The 22,983-nt window shown below is 33.9% G+C and overlaps 1 protein-coding gene across 5 annotated transcripts in view; it reads left to right on the top strand.

The window, feature by feature from the left end:
• Positions 1-22,983, top strand: part of Nbea (neurobeachin) — a 558,359-nt gene that overhangs the window by 121,786 nt on the left and 413,590 nt on the right. For 3 of the 5 annotated variants that reach the window (XM_052730144.1, XM_052730145.1, XM_052730143.1), the window contains exons 11-17: positions 4,767-4,875; positions 12,280-12,432; positions 13,557-13,725; positions 18,271-18,350; positions 19,130-19,192; positions 19,283-19,380; positions 20,671-20,763. In XM_052730144.1, the coding sequence (XP_052586104.1) occupies positions 4,767-4,875; positions 12,280-12,432; positions 13,557-13,725; positions 18,271-18,350; positions 19,130-19,192; positions 19,283-19,380; positions 20,671-20,763 (765 nt within the window). Of the gene's footprint in view, positions 1-450; positions 545-2,543; positions 2,650-4,766; positions 4,876-12,279; positions 12,433-13,556; positions 13,726-18,270; positions 18,351-19,129; positions 19,193-19,282; positions 19,381-20,670; positions 20,764-22,983 lie in introns of those variants that run through there. The other 2 variants (XM_052730146.1, XM_052730147.1) reach the window with 2 other exon arrangements.

Genomic DNA, 22,983 nt, shown 5'->3' with positions numbered 1-22,983 from the left:
TTTCTACTCCTTGATATTATTTATGAGAAAAGAATGGAAACTGCTCATATGCAAGCATCCTTTTTTATTTTTATAGTAGCCTTATTCACACTCCCTTGCTGCAACCCTAGTGCTCTCTTGAGATGAATGGTTGTCCAAAATGACTCATCAATTTCTACCATGAAATATTTAAGAATTAAAAATACTCTGAAATATGTATTTACTGGGATGAATCTCAAATTTGGGCAATATATGGAAGTCTAGAAGGGAACCTTGGAAGATCACGTATTTACTCCACTTAGATGACTTTCTTAAAAAGTCAGAGCTGTAGTGACAGAGAAGCATTCTTGCTACGTTACAGGTATTGAGGTGGTGTGAGTCCAAAGCAGAAGGGTGAGCACAAGGACATTTTAATTTGTGGGTGCCCGTGGAGGCCAGAAGAGAGCACCAGATCCCCTGGAACTGGAGATACAAATAAGCTACCATATGGGTGCTGGGAACCAAACCTTGGTCCTCTGCAAGAGCAACCAGTGCTCTTCACTGATGAGCCATCTCTCCAGGCAATGTATACATTTAACATTTTTTTCTTTCATTGGTACATCTAAATAGTAAAATTTTAGACTTTGAAGTTTTTTTGTATCTGTCAGATGTAGGATGTTTAAATATAAAGTCACAACCTATAACAGAGGAAGATATAAATACTTGAGTTTTAGAACATCTCTGCAAATCTCTTAAGTATTTTCATGTTTAAATCACCTAAATGAAAACATTGAAATTATCGAGCAGAGATTTCTTGGAAAAAATACCCAGAAGGTACCCTGTGCTACCACCCATGCGTCTGTCTATCCTTTCTTCTGCCAGCGTTGCAGTTGCTGTACTGAAGCAGTTGCCTTTACTGTGAAGCTTCTGTGCACACTGAGTAAGGCGGCCTTGCCTGTGTCAGTGTTCCCTTGCAGAACTCGCAAGTGATGTCCTTAGGAGCACCATGTTCCAAAATGGCCATTGCAGTTAGAAACTTGGTTTAGGCCTTTCTCATTTTGAACTGTAAAGGAGGTTAACTCTTCTGAGATATTGATTCTTTTATTTAAAAAAAAAAAAACTTTTTTAAGTACTGGGAATTAGTTCTATTGCCTTACGCATGCTAGGTAAGCATTTCTCCACTTACCTATATCCCTGGATTACCTCCCCCTCCTACCCAGACCCTCTACCCGTTGTAAGTTTGTGACACAAATTTTTTTTGGATCAGCCTTGACCTTTCTTTGCATCCCACATAGAATGATCATCTTGGCTTGGGGGTGACAAAATAGCACAGAATCTATGGTGTAGTAGGTATTTTATATGATTTTAATAATCTTTGAAAGATTTTAGTGTATTTTAACATTAGGCTACTTAAAGAGATGAAAAATGATATTATTTTCAAAAGATTTTAAGGATATCTTAATCTACTTTTGAATTTAATTTGACACTCATTTTGCCTATAGGGTTTTTAAGATATTAAATTCACCATTTTTAAGGAGAAGAGGTATTGGGTCTCAGCAAAAATCTTTAAGTTTTGCATAGGTTCATTACATTCTTTTTAATAAAAAGATGTTTATTTTGAAAGCCAACTGAGATATGATAGCTTGTTTGTTTTAATATAAAAATCAAGTATTCAGATTCTATTTTTATATGAGATGGCTTTAGAAATGTTCATAGATTATATGTTCATTCCTTCTAACTTCATTTACAAAGGAGGCATATCTTTGCAATATCTTGTATATCTGAATACTAAAAGTACCCAAAGATATTAAAACTTTCTTGATTCTAACAATGAATAGTCTACATTAGTTATTTTGAAACACTAAGTGGAAAAAGCACTGAAAATAAGTCAATCTATAGTCACATACATTTTAATGGAATGAAAATATAGTGTATATATTTTCATTTAAAATTATTTATATTAAATATAGTGACTAAATATTCTCATATGTTGTTCACAACTGTTGTATGATTCTCTACTGAGATGGTGAGCAGGCCCTGACAACAAATATCCTGAGTTGTTGGTATCATGCTACCTCTTCACCCTCTGATGTTTAGCTCTCACAAATAATGATATGTGAATATTATTTGCTAACTTAATCAAAGCTTATTAAGAATTGGAAGATGGTAATTAAGTTTTCAGGAGAAAATTCCCCATAGTAGATTATTAGTGTCATTGCCCTTCAAAGGAGACAGGATTTAAAATCCCCAACTATTCCTAAAGTAGCATTGTTACTTACAAAATAATACATTATAGTACTTTTAATTGGAAAGGTTAGCAGTTTTATATTACTGCATATTAATTAATACCCTCTAATCTGCCCAGGAACCCTCTGACAGTCTGTCTCTGGCTGGCTGAAGCTGTACTTTGCGCAGCCATGTTTTATGTTGTCTTAGTTTTGGCTGACAGAGCTGCTTGCCTTTCTTTTGGCTTAGTGTATATGTTTAGACCCTGACACATGAAGTGATGTGTTCTAGACAGGAAGTGGAATGCAGGAGATATAGGAATGGGCTGAAGTATCCTTTATATTTGCCTTTGTATCTAGGGGAGTTGGAAATAGGCAAGAATGGAGAGAAATTTTGTATGGCAGTACACAGAATTTTGCAAGTTTATTGTGAGCCCTGCAACAATCCGATGCATTTTAGTTACTGGTAAGTTTGTTAAATTATGTTTGAAATTGTACATCTTCAAAGATGGCCATCTTATTAAGTCCACCTTGTCAAAAATACCTTATTTTTAAGATTTTTTTTTTAAAAGATGCGGTGCCATTATTGCATTTGGTCTTAGGTATAAATTACAAATACTTTGGTTAGTAAATGCATTTGAGTTTTCTGTTGTCACGGATAATGCCAAAGTGGAATCAATGTTTTATGGACAACATGATCTTGTGTTCACATTTTGGAATTATAACAAATGTGTCCTTCTGCTTTTGCACTGGAGTGGCACTGTACTTAGAGGCCTGAGTTCATACATTATATGACTGCAAATGAATAATTTTGTGATATAAAAGATTTATAAAAAAGTCCACGGCATCTTTGTAATTTTATGTGCATGTGTGTGTGACTTTCTCAAAGAATACTTCCAGTTTTTCCTTAATGTATCATAGAAACCTTTGCGAGGCAGACTTCAGTCTTCTCTTTTGACAGTTCTGATGCTTAGGAACCCACTTTCCTAACTCATGTGTAGGTGAAATTCCATGAATAGGTTTGAAAATTGTGGAAAGTCTATGCAGTAGCTTTCTTTATTTTCAAACATTTAAACAGAAATGTTATACGTAATAGAGGATTTAAGCAGTTGTTTGTGAAATGGACTTGACTATTGACCCAATTCATTTGAAATCAACTAGATTGCTTAATAGCTTCTTTACAGAATCCCAAGGGAGTCTTTGCTAGTTGTGTTTTCCTTAGAAATACTTACCTTTGGCTCAGAGACAAAGTAAAAAGAGTATCACTGTTTGGTAATATTAATTTTCATTTTTTTGTGTGTATAGTTTACGGATGTAGGACTAGCTAATGTGATTAAGTTTTAATTTTCTGTGATGAAGTACTTTATTTCTGGGTAGTATGTTTATCAGAGTATCAAGTAGATTGTTCAATCATCACTTTTTATAATAATGGTAATGATCATTTTGCTGTTGGTTCCTGTTATGAGAACATTATTTTAGTCTAATAGATAGATAGATAGATAGATAGATAGATAGTCATTCCAAATTACTGGAGAAGTGTGTTGTCAATACTTTTGAAACCAGGAGAGCTAAGTAAGTTAAAGTCCAGTTAAATATACTTCTTTTATAATTGTTAAGCTTTCTTCATTATCAAATTTTCTTAAATATTTTTAAGAAAGAATACTGTTGTGTTTATTATAAATAGGCAATATGAGGCATATTACAAAACATTTCAGATAGATAGTATTTCAGTTCCTGATAAAGTCTAGTATATGGCAATTTCTTCTAACTGTGTTAAGCACATATAATCAAGGCTGTATGTTTTCATTCATGTATCAGTGCTGCTGGTTGAAAATATATCTCTAACTCATGAAGAAATACATTATCAAAGCTTAATTCTTTGCAGTCACTTCCTTTTTTTCCCTCATTTACTCATTCAGTGTATATATCTAGTGCTTATCTTGTCTGGTACCCACCGTTATCTGATTTTATATGTTTGTGTGCACTGTGTAATTAATTTTAGCAGCTTCTCACTTCTATAATACATGAGTCATTTCTTTACTTTGCTCTCATGAACTTTTCTGAGGGCATGTGTGGACATAAGTGGTATGTGAAATTTCTCTGGTTGATTTTTATAAATCAAATAAGTGCTTATAAACAATAGTTCTAAAATAAGTTTAAGAACAGATATGTTCTTCACAAACCATTTCCTATACATATTTCAAACTTTTATAGCCTGTTTTAAATATAATATTATGATAGTGTATATATTATAGATATGTTTCTTTTGCAAGGTTCACTCAAAGTAGGAATTAGTTTTTATATATGTATCGATACATTTTATGCTTAACTGGGATATAAATTATACAGTTATTCTTTTAGTTTATTTTTTTTTAATTGAAGGATAAAACTAATCACATCTTCTCTTACTTGTGACAAGGTACATGTTTGTATATTAAAAGTCATACAGCATTTTTTTAACAAAATAGAAATTAATTTGAATGTTTCTTATTGTTTGGCATAATAAATTACTGAAATGGAGCACTATGTTTATAATAAATATTTAATGACTACAAAATGAAATTGTCTGTACTTTACACACAGTGCTACTCTTTTGGCATTCCTCGTTGAACTACTTAAAAGTTCAGTAGCCATGCAAGAACAGATGCTGGGTGGAAAAGGCTTTTTAGTCATTGGCTACTTACTTGAAAAGGTAAGTAATACACATTGATGACTTTTGTATGTAGCTTTTGTCACAGGTATAGTTGACAATCACTAATCATATTTTCTTAAGTTACCTTTTTGATCTTTTAGTGACAATATTGTTTGGTAATTAAATATCAATTTATATTATGCTTTGAATGTAAGCATTGACTTCGAATTAAGAAATTGTGAATAAAAGTAGAAACTGGAGAAAAATTCTCTCGTAAGCCTAGGGAGTCTGAAGCAGGAGAAATACAAGTTTGAGATTAGTCTGGGTTACTAAGACTCTGTCTCAAGAAAACTCAATTTAAAAAGATTTTCCCTGTGCTAGTGCTATAGAGAATGACCATGATCTACAACTTGCAGTGACCTATAAATATGAGGGGAAAAAGGCAAGATTTGAAGTGTGCATGTTGCTAAGCTAAGATTCCAGTATATTAGGTGAATTTAATGCATTCTTGACTTACACTGCTTTGTCTACAGTGGTTTACTGGAATACAACACTATTCTTGAGTACATGCACTTGTGTCTAACTAATCCATTTATTTGAAAAGATAATGGATCTGCTGCATTGCAATCTCATCTTTGCTGTAAAACAGGGACATTATGAAAGTAAGATTTTGTTTTCTGTTTTGTAGGCAGTGAACAGTTTTTATCTAGCTTCTTGTTACATCTCAATAGTTGATAATGCAGTCATCTCTCTTCATTAATTGCTCTTTAAGATTACCTCGCTCCTTTTGTCTTTGCATTTTTATATACATTAACTCATCAGTTTTCATAAAACAAGCAGTTTCATTTTGTTATAGTGATATTTTTATTAAACCCTTCAGTTCACATATTTGTTTCATCTTTTTAATTATGTACAATGTCTTCTATTTTTGTGCGTATAAAATTTTACCTGATTTTTGATGGATTTATTTTTCATCAAACATGTTATTTCATGTCTTAACCATTTTTTTTTTAGTTTTTGACTTGTCGTTTACATAGAAATAGAATTATTGATTAGTTCATACCATTTGTACTGCTATTGCTACTCCCTCATTAATTGTAGGCCTTTGTAGATGCCTTAAGATTCTGTTTGTGGAAGTAGTATCCTCCAAAACAGATGACTTTATTTCTTTTCTGATAACTATTTCTGTTTTTGCTGTTGCTTTATTGTACTATCTGAGACTTCTGGTGCATTGTTGACTAGAAGTTGAATAATGGACACCTTATTACTGATCTCATGTACAATGCATTTAATAATTATAATTTAAAATATAATCTATTGCAATAGATTAGATTTTATAGGGTTTTTCAAAACCTAATTGAATTGTTTATCATTTTAAAATTTTTTCATAAAAATTTGTCATAATATTGATTTTTTAAATATCTTTTTGTTGGAGCGTATGAAGTTCTAATTTGTTTCTTACTTTGCAAACCATATTCATTAATTTCCAAATAGAAAACTTCCATTTACTCGCAAATACGCTCTTGTTCCAGTAAGGTTTTCAGATAATCACCATACTGACATTCGTATTGCTGAAACCTTTGCTCCACTGATTTTCTTCACTTTGATACCAGTTGCAACATTACATTCCAGCAATGTGTTTCTTCAGTTTTGTGTCAGTTTCTCTATTTCCTTCTGAAGACTACCTTTTACCTGCTGGTCTTATTCTTTTTGTTTGTTTGTTTGTTTGTTTGTTTGTTTGTTTTGTTTTTCGAGACAGGGTTTCTCTGTGTAGCTTTGCGCCTTTTCCTGGAACTCACTTGGTAGCCCAGAACCTTTTCTCCTATAACTCATTCAATTGAGCTCATCCATTTGGTTGCTTTCATTATCCTATAGATACTAATTATTCTCAAGTTTTTCTCCATTTCAGTACTCACTAGGATGTCCAGTGAGTTATCTGCACAGATTTCATTTACCAAATTATTGCTTCTGATTTTTGTAGATGTAACCAACCTTCTTATTAAATAAAAAACACAGAACCAATGCAAAGAAGAAAGCCAAGAGGCCAGAGCTAAGAGCGCAATCCTTACCCTTCCTCCTGCAGTGGTCCTATCTCTCCGAACCAGAGCTACCCCTGTGTTAAAGTCTTTATATAGAGTTCCTGTTCTGCCTTCTCATTGGTTGTAAACCCAACCACATGACCGCCTCATCACGGCCTGTCTGTATAGACCTCCAGGTTTTCTATGATTGGTATTGAGATTAAAGGCATGTGTATCCAATACTGGCTGTATCCCTGAACACACAGAGACTTACCCAGCTCTGCCTACCAAGTGCTGGGATTACAAGCGTACACCACCACTGCCCTGCTTTCCTATGGCTTGCTAATAGCTCTGACCCCCGGGCAACTTTATTTATTAACATACAAATAACATTTTAATACGAATAAAATATCACCAGATTTTTCTCTCAGATATTCTGTTGTCCTTTTTATCTTAGTCAATTTCATTATCATTTAGCTAGACCTAACATTTTAATCCATTTTTACTCTGGTTTTTCTCACACTAAATCCAAACGCTCAATAATTATGTTTAGTCATCAGAATATATCCAAAATCCAGGACTGGAAAGATATCTTAGTGGTTAAGAACACTTGTTGCTCTTGCAGAAGACCCAATTTCTGTTCCTAGTACCTAGATGGTGGGCTATAACCATCCATAATTCCAGTTCCAGGGGACCCAAAAGCCCTCTTCTGACTTTACTGGTCACTGGGCATGCTCATGGTACATATACATACATGTGGGCAAAACACTCATACACAAAAAATACAAGCAGAGGCAGGTGGATCTCTGTGAGTTCGAGGCCAGCCTGGACTACCAAGTGAGTTCCAGGAAAGACGCAAAGCTACACAGAGAAACCCTGTCTTGAAAAAAAAAAAAAAAAAAGCAAAACTTAAAATTAAGAATGTATGCAGAACCAGTTGCTATTTCCTATCCTTTACTGTCCTCACTACATTCATGGATACCATCTTAGTCCCAATATCATCCTCTTTCCGCATTAGTTACTTTTCTAGTTTTATATCTCTTGCTGTAATAAAATAGTGAACAAAAGCAAGTTAGGGGAGAAAAGCATTTATTTTAGCTTACAGGTTGCTGCCTATCATTGAGTTAGTGAGGGCAGGAAATGAGGCAGGAATTTGAAGTAGAAACCATGAAAGAATACATGCCAGTTGGCTAGGTGGATTGCTCAGACTCATGCTTAGCTAGTTTTCTTTGTAGCCCAGGACTACCTTGCTAGGGAATAGTGCCACTCACAGTGAGCTGGAACCTCCTATATCAATTAACAATCAACATAACCCCCTATGGCGTATCCACAGGGAAGTCTAATATGGGCAGTCCATCAATTGAGACTACTTTCTTAGGTGACTCTAGGCTGTTTCAGGCTAATGACTAAAACTGGCCAGTATATTTGCATATTCCATCCTTTACTTATACTCACACTACTTTAAATGATGTTGCTCCTTATTTAACTGAATTGTTGATCTCATACCTCTGGCATCATGTGTTACCACTCTGGTTGACTTCACTGTGTCATCCCTCTTTGCCTTTCTCCTAGCAACAAGCGTATGCATGTACATACATGCTGGTCTTTGCAGTACCTTGCTCCAGTTTTCTATTAATTTTCTTCTGTATGCACCTGAATCTTTCACGTCTTTCTAGGGCATGACTGTAGTGACTACTTCTAGTTAGATGCCTCTACTTGAACTTTCTATCACCTTTTATAATAGTGCTACCAGCTAGGGGCCAAGCCCTCCATACATGAGACTGAACAATAAATACTTCATATCCAAATGATAACAATAGCTTATCAGTCTTCATCTTGTCAAGAAACTGACAGAGCATTCAACTTGAATTATTAACAAAATTTTAATGTCAGGCTATTTAAAAAGTAAGTTGCAAGCATTGTTAAGGGAATTTGGCTAGATCTGGGGAATGATGAGAATGATTATTTAGTATAACTCAGAGAAGAGTGTTGTACTTGAGTGGATTGATGTCTTCAATAATGTAATAGTGTATTGATTTGTACAACAATGTCCCCACTTCATTTTCCTTCTGTCGAGTAACAACCTGCTGATGGATCAAACTAGTCAAACTTTTAACTGGACATCAACAGGCAGGAAATTTTCCCAAGCACAGTGATAAGATAAGGAAAGTTACAGAACCATCTAAACAGTGAATTCAGTGTTAGGTTTGGTTATATAAGTCTTAAATGATATCAGACACCAGCTTTGTCTACGTCTTTTTTATGCTGTGTCCAGGATTGATTTATACTACAGCTGTTCTCCTTCATGTATACAGGGTTTTTGCTCTATACCCTTACATCCAGGTAAAGAGACAAATTTCATTTCTTGTATCCATATACAGTTCTTCCCTTCTAATTGATCTGTCAGCCTAGGGCTTGCCTTCCTTTGTGTCTATATTTGTTTTAATGAAAATGCTAGAGTTTGGTGCTGGGTCTCTGAAATAAATGTTGTCACCTGTCCCCCAACATCAGATGATTAATATGATTTAGTTAGTTGGTGGATCTCATCCTTGGTATCTTGGAAAAGCAGAATTGATATTAAGGTTCAATTATTTCATGATATACATTTACCAATTAAAATAATTCCCACAGTTATGTAACATATGACCATACATGTACTGAATGATTTTTCAATAAAGTAAAATTTTCTGCTAAGCCATTATATCCTATAAATGTTGGACAAATATTCTTTTATTCAACGTAAGTGGCTTCTTATGGCATTCAGTGCTACTATTTGCTGTTTAGTTACTTCCCAGTGGACACTAATTGTTTTTTCTAGTATTTCATATTCTATTTCCAAATACATTTACCTATACAGTTAGTGTGTTACATAGCTTTCCCCTCCCCTTCCTTTCCATTTCCTCCATTTCTTTTTTTAAAGATTTATTTATTTAGTATATGGATGCTTTGCCTGCATGTATATCTGTGCACCAGTTGTGTGCCTAGTGCCTGCAGAGGCAAGAAGAGATCCCCTGGAACTGGAGTTACAAACAATTTTGGTTACTGTGTAGGTGCTCGGAATTGAACCTGGGTTTCTGCATGAACAATCAATGAGCCTTTTCCCCAGGCTCCTTCCTTATTTTCTTTTGAACTAACTCTCCAACCAGGCTATTCTAGAATCCATTGTCATCCTCCCTTAGCCTTCATACGAGATCACATCTATGCACAGCACTTGGCTTCATATACTTCATAATTATGTGTTCATGGGGATATTGGCCCTGTCATGTCCAGAAGACACTGTTTCACAGCTGTCTTCCCTGACCTTGTGTAAGGAGGATCGGAATGTGACATGGTGATAGGAGGTGACAAGAATTAAAATAATTGAAAAATGTATGAAATTGTTTAAAACAATAAGTAAATTAATATATTCTAATGTCATATGGCTTGAATCCCAGAGTTTACATTTCTGTGATGTTCACATTGTGATGCTTCTGCCTAAGATTTATTCCTATTAACTGCCCAAGTATAAATCCCCTTTGTGTGTGTGTGTGTGTGTGTGTGTGTGTATGTGTTCCCAAATGTCTCACACATGTGAAGAGAGCACTCTACTACTTAGCTAAACATCTGTATTGCTGCATCTTTTTTAAAGATTATTTTACTTGTAAAAATGAAAACAAATTACAAAATAGAAAAAAATATAAAGCAATCAATTGAAGTAAACACTTCAAGAACAATTGGGTTTCTTGTTATCTTTTCTAATCTCCCAGTTTATCATTTCTGTTCTTGCTTACTTTTTGAATTTAATATAAATATTAGTTAAACATTTACTGAGGAATTACAGAAGGGACTGGAAGATAAAAGATCAATAACAGCCGGGCGGTGGTGGCGCACGCCTTTAATCCCAGCACTCGGGAGGCAGAGCCAGGCGGATCTCTGTGAGTTCGAGGCCAGCCTGGGCTACCAAGTGAGTTCCAGGAAAAAAGGCGCAAAGCTGCACAGAGAAACCCTGTCTCGAAAAAACCAAAAAAAAAAAAAAGATCAATAACATAGTTTGCTCTGTTTCACGAGGAAAGAAAGGTACAGGGATTACTTAGAGAATCTGAGACATAATGAGTAAGTACCATTCACAGGCCAAAGTAAATGCTTTTGCAGAGAAAGTTCATTGTACACATGGTAAAAGTTTGAGTCGCCAATAATTATACTCAGTTTGAAGAAAGTTTTTGTAAAGATTAAGTGTAGATCTAAATATACTCTCCAGTAGCATTAATGAGCATAAAAAGACAAACGTCTCTATGTAGAGGTCCAATGTGTTCATGGCGTTCAGCAAGTTCAAAACCTATCTGTAAACTATGAATTACTATCAGATGAATATAGTCCTAATGCTTGTTGGCATTGACAGGCTTTTGGCGTTTGAGATTAGATTATCAACTTTTCTGAAGACCAGTGTGTTTTCTATGTTACCACACTTTTGTCTGAAATTATATTATAGGGTAGCATTGGCCAAATGAAGTATAACTCAAGAATCAAATGCAAATTAAAATGTTTAGTAAAAAGTTACAAGTGAATAATATTTTTTAGCCTGGTATATCCAAAACATTATTATAGTATTTGATTAGTTTAAAAGTGAGACCACTTTTTAAAGCATTATTTTCATTATATGCTATAAAAATCTGTTTTACACCCCTATAGGACATCTCACTTTAGACAGGCTGTATTTTAAATGTTCATCAGTTACATAGGATAGTGTCTACTTTATCAAACTGTTGTGAAGAATGATCATGAGTGTTAGAAGTTCTATTGTTTAGCTGTGTTGAGTGATAAATCATATATTGGTGTTAGCAGTTGAGCATTTGTGATGGGAATACTCTGCACAAAAATATTATGTGAAAAAGGTCAGAGTGTCATCAAAAGAGATATTTTATTTGTAGTAAAAAATGGGCAAAGGAAGTCATATTTGAGCAGAGATCTCTGGATTAATCTAAGGATCATGAAGCCAAATGAGAACATTGTGTCCAAAAAAGTCATGTCTGATTTTATGATGGACAGGACAGGCAGGTTTGTGCGGAGGCAAGCAAACTTCATTTGTCAGTGTTGAAATGCCTAGAGGAATAGAACATAGGGTTTTACTGTGCTTGTTGTGAAATGATTTTGAATAAAGCACTCTTTTTTCTTCAATTTACTATAATTATTTTACCTTAATTTCTATAGGATCTTTTGTCATTTTGAGATTCTTATTCATAGTTTATTTTTCTTCTTTATATTGAAAAGAGTTACTTATCTGTAACTGGACAAGCTATCACTCCAAAGGAATATCATAAAATTGCATTAACTACATTTTTACTAACAGACAATATACACGTTTGTGCCTTTAATTTAAACTTTTGGGACTATTTGAATTAGTCCTATAAACAATATATAATTTGATATCACAGACTTTTCTAGATAGACTTTCTGTTTCTGCCTTTAGTCATCAAGAGTTCACATAACCAGAGCTGTCTTGGAGCAGTTTTTATCATTTGCAAAATACCTGGATGGCTTATCTCATGGAGCACCATTACTGAAGCAGCTTTGTGACCACATTTTATTCAACCCAGCCATCTGGATACACACACCTGCAAAGGTCTGTAGTTCAGGTTCATTCATTTACCTTTAGTTTAATGTTATAAAGTACAGTTAATGATACAGTTTATAGTTATTCAATCTAATGTATCCAGTTGAAAACATTCAACATTTTTTTTGCTTATTTTCTGGTCAGTGTAAGGCAGAGATAAAAATTTGAATATGTAAATATAATAAATGAAACTATAGTTAAATGTTAAACTTGGTGTAGAACTGAGTTTTTTTGTATTAGATATGATTCATAGCTTGTCAACAAAGAGAGTCATGAGCAACTATTAAAGACTAGGAAGAGAAAACAGAACACTGTGATCATTTAGACTAGGAAGTTGCTTTCATTTTGAACTCAGATGTTTTATCATGACATAAATATTTTTAAATAAGCATATACATAAACCACAGTATTTTTCTAGAAATTTACATAAAAGCCTTATGTAATATAATTGAATTTAATCCTAACTTAGATCTGTATGAGGAATATAGTGATTTGGGATTGTCTTTTGTAGCTTTGAAATCTTTTTCACAACTGAGTAAGTAATGTTTAACTCCTGTTTTTCATAGAGCTTATCTCACTGTGGCACTAAATCCACAGCTAATAATTGTTCCCTCTTCTAACTAATGTGCTTGATTGTCATGTTCATATGTTCAAAATCTACATAATAGCTCTGTATTGTGGCACTGCATGAAGAAAGTGGAGTCCCGCAACCTTTGGCATGTGTTATGGCAGTGTATGTTCTCTGATACACTGCAGCTGTTCCCCTGGGGAAGGGTGTGCTCAAGGAATGACGAACAGATCCTTTCCTTAGGAGCTGTCCTAGACACAGCTACATCATTTTATTTCTTATAAGATTAGCCCCAATTACGCTAAAGTCTCAGTTATAATTGATAGTGGCTATTATCCTTAGATAGAGAACCTTCTTTCCTAATTGAGTAATGTGGATTATCTTTATTGAAATCACTTTTGGTGGGTGTTTATTTTGATTATTTCTTTTTAAGATATAAATGGCTACTAAGAAAAGTTATTTTAAATCACACAAGAAATTGTAATAGTTTGTTGCCAATTTGCATTTGAATTAAAATGGAATTTATACTTAATAAGCACTTAAACTTACTTTAATTATATATTAGGTTCAACTTTCCTTATATACCTACTTGTCTGCTGAGTTTATTGGAACTGCTACCATCTATACCACCATACGAAGAGTTGGAACAGTATTGCAGTTAATGCACACATTAAAATATTACTACTGGGTCATTAATCCTGCTGACAGCAGTGGTATTACACCTAAAGGACTAGGTAAGCACCCCTGCCACCGCATTTCCATTTTCATGTGCTTGTCTAGATCCTGGGTACAAGTCAAGTGGACACATGTGCGTGACCACAGTTCTCCTTTAGCTCTTTGATTTCTTATGAGGTAGAATATTATCTTAGCAATTGCATGTGATTTAAAAAAAAGAGTCTAGGGTCAGTGAGACAACTCAGTGCTTACAGGCACTTGCCTCAAAAAACTGATGACATGAGTTAGATCTTCAGGCTCCACATGATGGAAGGAGAGAACTGATTCCTCCAAGTTGTCCACTGACCTCCATGCTGTGGCATGTGTGCATCACCCATACACAAATAAATTAACTGTATTAATACTGTTATAGTGTTAAAATACTTTGGAATAAACATATTTTTAAATGCATTTGATTTTGACCAAGATGCTTTTTATGGGGAGCTCTGGGAGATACAGTCATAATGTTAACAATGGGTGAATGTGACTGGTCCCATCAGTGTCTTCTAGTCCTTTGAACTTTAGGGTATTTAGACTGCTTTTAACTTTCATTTCAGATATGCTGTTTGACCTGAGTGTAGTAGAAACTGCTTTAACTTTTCTATGTTTGCTTGTGTGTTTTAAGAATATAGACATGTTTTCTAGTTATACAAACGTACAGCTTTAGGGTACAAAATAATCCCAAAGAGAAACACTCATGGTCCACTGCACGGGAAGAAGCACAGTTGAAAGTGCAGCTCCTTTCCCTGTCAGTAAGTTGAGACATGAAAATGGTTAAGCTTTTCTGCGCAGTCAAACTACTTTTTTCCATTTATAATCATGCTTCCTATTATATGTTCTAAATTTTATTCCAAAAAAAAATGAGGTGATCTATTCCCATTTATGTGACTGTCTCTGATTTGTTTAGAATTGACAAGAAAGGGCTAATTAAAAATATTTTAGGTTTTTTCCAGAAATGTCCCACCAGTCTATAGTTTTACCAGCAATGTGTGGTAGGGATTTTCTCAGAATGTTCACAGTAGTATCAGCTAGTATAGTCACACCAATCTCCTTGTGAAAGGAAAAATAGCATTAGTATGCTAATATTCTGGTAGTCCTACTTTTTATTTTATGATGAGTCAATAATTGTCACTGACAGTCATGTCTAGTCTGTCTTGTCGGAGTTTATCTTGTGACTTTTGAGTTGATTATGCCCAGAGTCAGTCTCTGTTGAGTAATCTTTGCTTATATCTTTAATAACGTGTAATATCATTAGAGACACATACACATGTTCAGATACATACATAACATATGTATCTGGAAGAGCTTGGAGCCCTTGTTCTGAAAGGCTGAATTGTAGCGTTCTCCACTGTGAACAAACCATATTGTCATTCAGCTTAACCTCTGATTCACAACATAACTTTACAAACATAAAAGTTACTAAGAGTTATATAAAAAAAAAAAAACTGAACTATACCTACATATTTGGTATATTTACATATCTTTTAATTTTACTATATTAAATCAGTCTGCCCCTCACCAGATAGCCTGATCCTTTGAATGCTGACTAAAAATTTGTCATTCTCATTATCTCTTTTTGTGAAATACTTAAGTATATACATTATTCTTTGTATCAGTTGAAAATAAATGATAGAAAACATGTTTTCTTATTTCATCTCAAATGCTTCCCTGTGTACTTCCCCAAAGATAAAGGTACTCTGTTAAGTCATAGTGGAGTACCCATGAAAATTAGAGTACTAGTATTAATACAATACTACTTCTAACAAAGGCCCCATTCAAATTTTATCAATTACTTCATTGGTAACACTTCTACAAAACATAATACTTATCTTCTTAAAATGCCAGTTGCAGGACAGTTGCATTTCCTAGTCACTTTTGTGTTCCTTTATGTACACTGGGTCTTTGAGCATTCTCTAGCCTTTCATGTCCTTGACATTTTTGAAAAGCAAAGACAGATTTTGGAGACCCCTCAGTTTGGATTTGTAGGTGTTTTTTTCATGGTGACTTGGGTTTTTCATTTTTGACAGGAATAGCACAGAAATCCTGTTTCTGTCTCAATCTATCCTGTCAATGGGATACATGATGATCAGCTGACTTGTGTCTAGTGGTGTTAACTGTGAATGCTTGTCTAGGGTCTCGTCTACTTCTGCAGCAAAGCTTCACCTACTTATTTCAAGATAAATCGTGATGGGATTTATCTTACTCTGTCAGCTGTCAAGAGGGATACTTTCTAACATAATAGTTTGCATACTGCTATCAAAGAGAATGTGTTTTCCTTCTGTATGTATTTGTTTTTCAGTTTTTTATATCAGTATGGATTTTTGAATTCCTCTTTTATTCAGTGTATTATATTAGCAGCTGGTAGCTTTCTCTGAAAGGGCCCTGTACTTTAGTTTTCTGTTGCCATAAAATCTGTTACATTCTGTGAATTCTGTTGTTTTATTTCATAAACACATATGAGCATGTTATACTGGAATGAGCATGGCATACTCCAGTGCAACATGGAAACATGTTGATAAAGGACCTGGCAAAAAATAGTGCACTGGCTCCTGGGTGGTATCCTTATGTATTTTGAGGCTTGTATTCTTCCAGATTTGTCCAGTAAGAAGCTTCACAGGTTATATTGTGCCTTTGTGCAGAGATCCATAGTTTTGTAGTATTTTCTTACTGTATAACACAAAATATTCTTGGTTCTTATTATACCTTTCTTGTTCTAACCATGTTTCTGCAAAGAACCCTTGCTTACTTAATAGATATGAAGTTTTAAAAACTAAGGGATGAGTGTTAGTTGTGCCTGCTGTGTTTCTGTATATTTTCTTTTGGTTTTCTTAGTGGATAGGTCTAGGATATACAACTATATGTGTGCACATAGCTCTGTTAATAACATACTCTATTGAAGTCACCTGGCCCAGTCCAGCTTTAAAGCGTTTGGTATTTGCAACCTTTTCTCTATAGTGAGAACTGGCTCCCATTGGATTATATGTATATATTTGCATATTTTCTTGTTTTACCTTGTTAAACCAGTGTTCTAACATTTGTACCATTACCTCAGTTTTAACAGCTGTATAAAGCCAGTGGTTCTCAACCTGTGGGTCTGGACCCCTTTTGGTGGGAGTTACATATCAGATATCCTGTGTATCAGATGTTTACATTATGATTCATAACAGCAAAATTAGTTATGACATAGCAATGAAATAATTTTATAGTTTTGGTCACTACAGCATAAGAAACTGTATTAAAGGGTCGCAGCATTAGGAATGTTGTGAACCACTGGTGTAAAGTTATGATTCGTTTTGCAATTAATTTTAAATTTATTCAATAAATCTTACTTTAATTTTATATTTTGCTTTTTATTTTACTAAAATTGGATTCATGTCATACACACAACATGAACATAAGTGTGTTTCTATGCAGCATGCTGTTCCCATTATAAAGAGTGTGACAAGCATATTTATAGCTAACAATTACTGCATGTTTACAATTTAAATTATTGAGTCACTGCCTCATTGCTTCGCATGCTTCACACACAGTTTGTCCTTTCAGCAATACGATCATTTTCATTCTTACAGTGAAGTAAAAACTAACCTGAAACATTTGTGTATTCTTTGTATGTGTTGTAAATCACAACAAGGCAGGCTTTTTGAAAGTAATGTCAAGTATCGATAAGAAGGGTTAGGTACTTTGCCATTGATTGATAACAGTGGGCAAAAATGAAGCTAACACTTGGAAAATGTGGAACAGGTTTGTTTCTAATAATAGATGAATGCACTGGGTGACAGTTTGCTTGCAATTGCACTAATCTGCATGAAATGTTTGTGAGTGGATAATCATATGTTATAAATGATACCCAAGGGAATTATGCTTTGAAAATATATAAAGCAGTGACATTAATTCTTATTGCTTTAAGAAACACTTGATGTTTAAACAATTTTTGTGAGTCTAGCTATGCTTAAAAGTGTGTTTTATTATATGTCATACAGTGTACAGATCCTTTCAAATTCTCATTTTTATGGCAATTAGACATTCACAATTGAATCCTTTAAAATTAGAAACGATGGAACTGCTAAGTGTATTTTAACTCCCCATGATTGATTTCATTTACTGACTCAGCATTTGCTGGTGCTCACTACAGTGTGCATTGCACATGGGAGAAAAGGATGCAAAAATATTAATTGTGAGGAAGTAGAGTGGAACAGTTTTCTATATGATGCATGGGATTAAAGGAAGAGTCTCTAAATGGGAAGAAGTTTACAGGTCAAAGAAATATTAGGAAATTTGTTAATAAAAACTAAGAGAAAAACATCCATGATAGTATTTGGATTTGCATTTTTCACTGGCAATGATGTATTGGAAGTTTAAAGCAGCTCCTTTTTCCTAAACCTAACATTCAGGAAATAATATGAAATTGCCAAAAACCTGAAAATTAATTTTATTCTTACAGTTTTGAAATTATAAAACATCAGCAGCAACCATTATGATTTTTGAAACATTTAATATATAATTCTACAGAATTTAAATATAATTGCATTAAGCTTATTTAATGGCATGGCTTATTTTCTTTGCAGATGGTCCCCGACCATCACAGAAGGAGATCATATCACTTCGGGCTTTTATGTTGCTTTTTCTGAAACAGCTCATATTAAAGGTAAAATAACTTTATTTTACAATTACAATGATTTGGTGAAAAGGAACTACTATTGTCAAAGTATAAATATCATTGTCATTAAATTATTAAGAATGCCTTTTCATGTTTTTCTACAAACTCTGTAATAGTACCATTTTTTTGCACCTAAATTTGGTCAAATATTTATTAGGATGGCCATGTTAAGAGGTATGGATGTACTAAGGAGATGTGCCAGTTGAGATAAGGAACATGTGAAAAAGAATTGAGCAGAAAACCTTATTATAGAAAATGGCATGTGTTCCATTGTAGCTAAGATTGCAGAGTGTTTGTCATGGAGGATTTTCAAGAGTAATGTGGTTTAAAGACAGTACACAGGACAAGTTGTATGACAGTACACAAGGTGATCCCACAAACCCCTGAATTTCCATTGCTTATGGAAGCAATAGATAATAAGAGCACCGTAACATGAAATCATCACAGTCTTGTTTAGTTTTTTGCTGGTCTTGAACTTATAAAGATCCACCTGCCTCTGCTTCCTCAGATTTGATTCTGGACACTTAGGCTAGCATTCCTGATCCTATGTTTTAATAGTTTCAATCATATTAAAACATTAAACACAGTTATAATTTTCAAAATAGTTACTTTTAAATGAAATAAAATGTATTTAAATTATGAAACATGGGATTTTAATGAACATGTTGCTTTTAAGTTTCTGTATGATTTTATGTCGTTGATTTTGATGCCTTTCTTTAAAGTCTTAACTTCAGATTTTAATTAACTAACAAAATATTTTTAATTAGGATCGGGGCGTGAAAGAAGATGAACTTCAGAGTATATTAAATTATTTACTTACAATGCATGAGGTAGAGCATATTTTGTATCTTTCATTTTATTATTTTATTCAAAGATTTTCAATAAAATTTAAATAAATACTGATATTTCTTATTATGCAGGATGAAAATATTCATGATGTATTACAGTTATTAGTGGCTTTAATGTCAGAACACCCAGCCTCAATGATACCAGCATTTGATCAAAGAAATGGAATAAGGTATGATTGTAATAGCAGTAGTATTAATTGTGCACCCTAGATTATTCCGTGAATGTAAGAAGAGAGAAAAGGAAAAAGCTGTCAGTTCTTATATTCTCAGGGAGCTAATGAACTGTACAGAAGTGGTCTGTACAAGTATGAAGCTGAGTAATTGTGATTGCTACAGTGCAGGCTTTGCATAGTGGGAAAAGCAGAGTTATTTATATATTTTTGCAAGAGCATAATAAAGAACATGGTGCATTTCAGAAAAAGAAGATGCAAGAGAATTATGGAGAGAGAGAGACAGACACACAGACCAACCAGAATCAGTGATCTATATCTTGGTCATATTATGTATTTTTAAAGCTTTATAGTCAGCAACATGAATGAGAATGGAAAGACTAATGTAGTAAGAGCATTAGAAATTATATTATTCATTACTATTAGAGATGATGTCCTAGGCAGGGGTGGTGGATTAGTAGTGGGAATTACAGGTTTGAAAAATATTGTAGAACCAAAGACCAAAGCTAAAATAATTTGAAAAGTGACTCTAGTTGTGGTAATTATGAATTAATTATTAATAAGAGAAGCACAGTTTTTTATTAGAATTCTCATGAACTTAAACCTACAATTTACCTCCTACAGATTTCCTTTTAAAATTTTTTGCAGTTTCAGCAAAAAAAAATGCAAAAAGAATGAATTTCATTTAATTCTTGTTATTTTATTTTATTTGTGGTGCTAGGGCTCAAACCCACAGCATTACACATGGGAGACAAAGCTTACCACTGAACTGCATCTCCAGACCCAATTTTGCTGTTAGTTTAGTTGGATATAAGAAGCCCTGATGATAATGCACCACTGAACTGTGCAGCTAGTAATATGACATATATATCTGTAAGGTCTGAAACAATTGTTTCTGGTGAATACAGTGAACCTAAAGAGGTGTGTTAGGATTATTAGTATTTGTATCCCGTCAGCATTCACCAATGGATATGTGATTTTTCTCCTGCTATATTATCCCTGTTTTGTGACCCTGTCCTTTTCTAATGTTAATAATCTCTAAATTTTCATAAGAGAGAAATGACAAGGTAGATGTCTGCCTGTGGTTCACTTAGCAATCACGAAAGGATAAAGTCAACATGTTTAGGTGTTAAAATCCTAAGAGAAGTAGTGATATGGTCGAAGTATGTGTCCAGGAATTGAGATTTTTTTTTATCCAATGTGCTGGAAAACAGTACTTATAATGTATATATAAAGTACTGTTTCCTTTGTAATATTAGCTAGATACTTAAAAGATCATTTGTTTTTTAGGGTCATCTACAAATTATTGGCTTCTAAAAGTGAAAGTATCTGGGTACAAGCACTGAAAGTTCTGGGATATTTTTTGAAGCATTTAGGTCACAAGTAAGTTGATGTTTTCATAATGAATTACAGAAATAAGTACTGAAATTTTTCTTGAGTTTTGTATTTCATTTTCAGCATATGAAATTTTATTTATTTTATTTTAATAGACAGTATCCTATGGAAAATATAAAAATAAATGTGTCATTATAAATTAATGTTTTATTAATAGTAGATTATACTACAAGATCACAATTTATGTAGGATAGTTAATTTCTATATTCTAGTATAGATAAATTATGATTTTTAAGAATATAATAAGATAGACTTGTTAAAATGAAAAGTGCACATCTGTGTGACTTCAATGAAAACTTCTGTGATCAGGAATGCTGTGTACATTGAGTTCTCGAGGAGATGTATTCTCAGGCCTGCACTCTGACATGGTAGTTTATTTAAATTATTTCTATTCTTTTCTAACAGTGAGCCCTATTGATATTTTGTGATTGTACATCCTACAATAACACATTTCCCCAAATTCTTTTTTTGTAAGCTGCCTCTATTGACCATCTTCTCCAGAACAGAAAGAAGTATTCTTTTTAAAGACTGTATTCTATGTATTCTATGCAAATGGAAATGGTTGGTACTGTCTTAAGCATGGCTGCCTGATATTTTTCTCAAATCTCAGCATTGCCAATTTTGGCTGGTGCCTAAGTTTAAATTAAAAAAAAAAAAATGACCCTGGTCATATGTTACTCTAAAACACACCTGTAGACTAAAAGCAAAAAGGATGCTGCCACAAAATTTATGAGCACACAGAGAATTGTATCTATGAATAAGTCTTTGGAAAATTGGTGCAGAGTTCAACCAATTTAGAATGAGCGGAAAATACTAATTACTGCTGGAAAACACTGGATAAATTTAATAGAAAGAAATAAGAGGAAAACAAGTATTTAAGTTAGTAGAAAGACTAGAATTGTCCTTTTTTTATGGCCTAAATATGCAGAAATGCCATAACTAGAGTGACTTGGGGAAGACTGATGAAAACAGGAGCATGGAGTAAGTCAGGAAGTCAAAGGTCTAAGCTTTTTTTGTTTTTTGTTTTTTTTTTTTTTTTGGTTTTTCGAGACAGGGTTTCTCTGTGTAGCTTTGCGCCTTTCCTGGAACTCGCTTTGGAGACCAGGCTGGCCTCGAACTCACAGAGATCCGCCTGGCTCTGCCTCCCGAGTGCTGGGATTAAAGGCGTGCGCCACCACCGCCCGGCCAAAGGTCTAAGCTTTTATTGGTGAGAGAGAATTCATTGACAGCAAACAGTCGACTGTTGGGATTGGTAGTTGTGAAATGCTGTCTAAAACTAGAGCATTATTTTCCATGTTAAACTAGAAAGGTAAGTAGTTTTCAAAATATTGAGTATCTGTGTGGATAAAACCAAGAAGAATACATACAGTGGAACTCTTAAAAGTGAAATGTAGGGCGCTGGAGAGATGGCTCAGTGGTTAAGAGCATGTACTGCTTCTCCATGAGACTTGCGTTCCATTCCCAGCATACCTCTCAGGTGGAACACAACCACCTGTAACTCCAGCTTCAGGGAACCTGACGCCACTGGCCTCCGTGAACACCTGCACCCATGTGCCTATCCCCCTGAGACACATAAACATACACATAATTTAAAAGTAAATAAATAAATATTAAGCAAAAATTGAAATGTAACTTAAAATATATATATTTTATATATATAAACATATATAACAGTAGACATCACTTGTAAAAGTAAATGTAAAACACTTTAAAATCACCATTCTAAGAAAAAAGTTATGTTAATTGCAAAAGTAAAACTTGGTCTGTTTGTATGTACAAAACTCAAATAACTGAGACAGATAAAGATCAAAAGAATGAGGAGGGAAGGCCGCATAAATGCAAAGCAAAACATGGTAAGAATCATGATCTTTATATGCGACCTCCTTATTAGTTTGCAAGCCAAGAAGCAATAACTGTGGAAAGATGAAGTATATTTTATAATGTTGAAGGTTAGAGTGTTAATAAAATAGAATTTAGAACCACTTGTAATTTATAGCCCTGAGATAGACTGACTACACCTGTCTCTGTCTGCAAAAGTCAAAATGAAAAGTATCTATATAAGAAGAGCATGATATATTTCACATGCCCATGAAAACTTTGTGAACATTTCTAGTGTTGTAGAAGACATCAGTGGAAAGTTCTAAAATGTTGAAACAAACTGACATTTTCTTACAGACGTGAAATAAGTTAAAGTGTGAACAAAACCAC

The sequence above is a fragment of the Peromyscus californicus genome, unplaced genomic scaffold (assembly GCF_007827085.1).
Source record: "Peromyscus californicus insignis strain IS unplaced genomic scaffold, ASM782708v3 Scaffold_9__1_contigs__length_137607984, whole genome shotgun sequence".
Lineage (NCBI taxonomy): Eukaryota > Metazoa > Chordata > Mammalia > Rodentia > Cricetidae > Peromyscus > Peromyscus californicus.
This window is presented reverse-complemented; position numbering and strand designations above follow the sequence as displayed.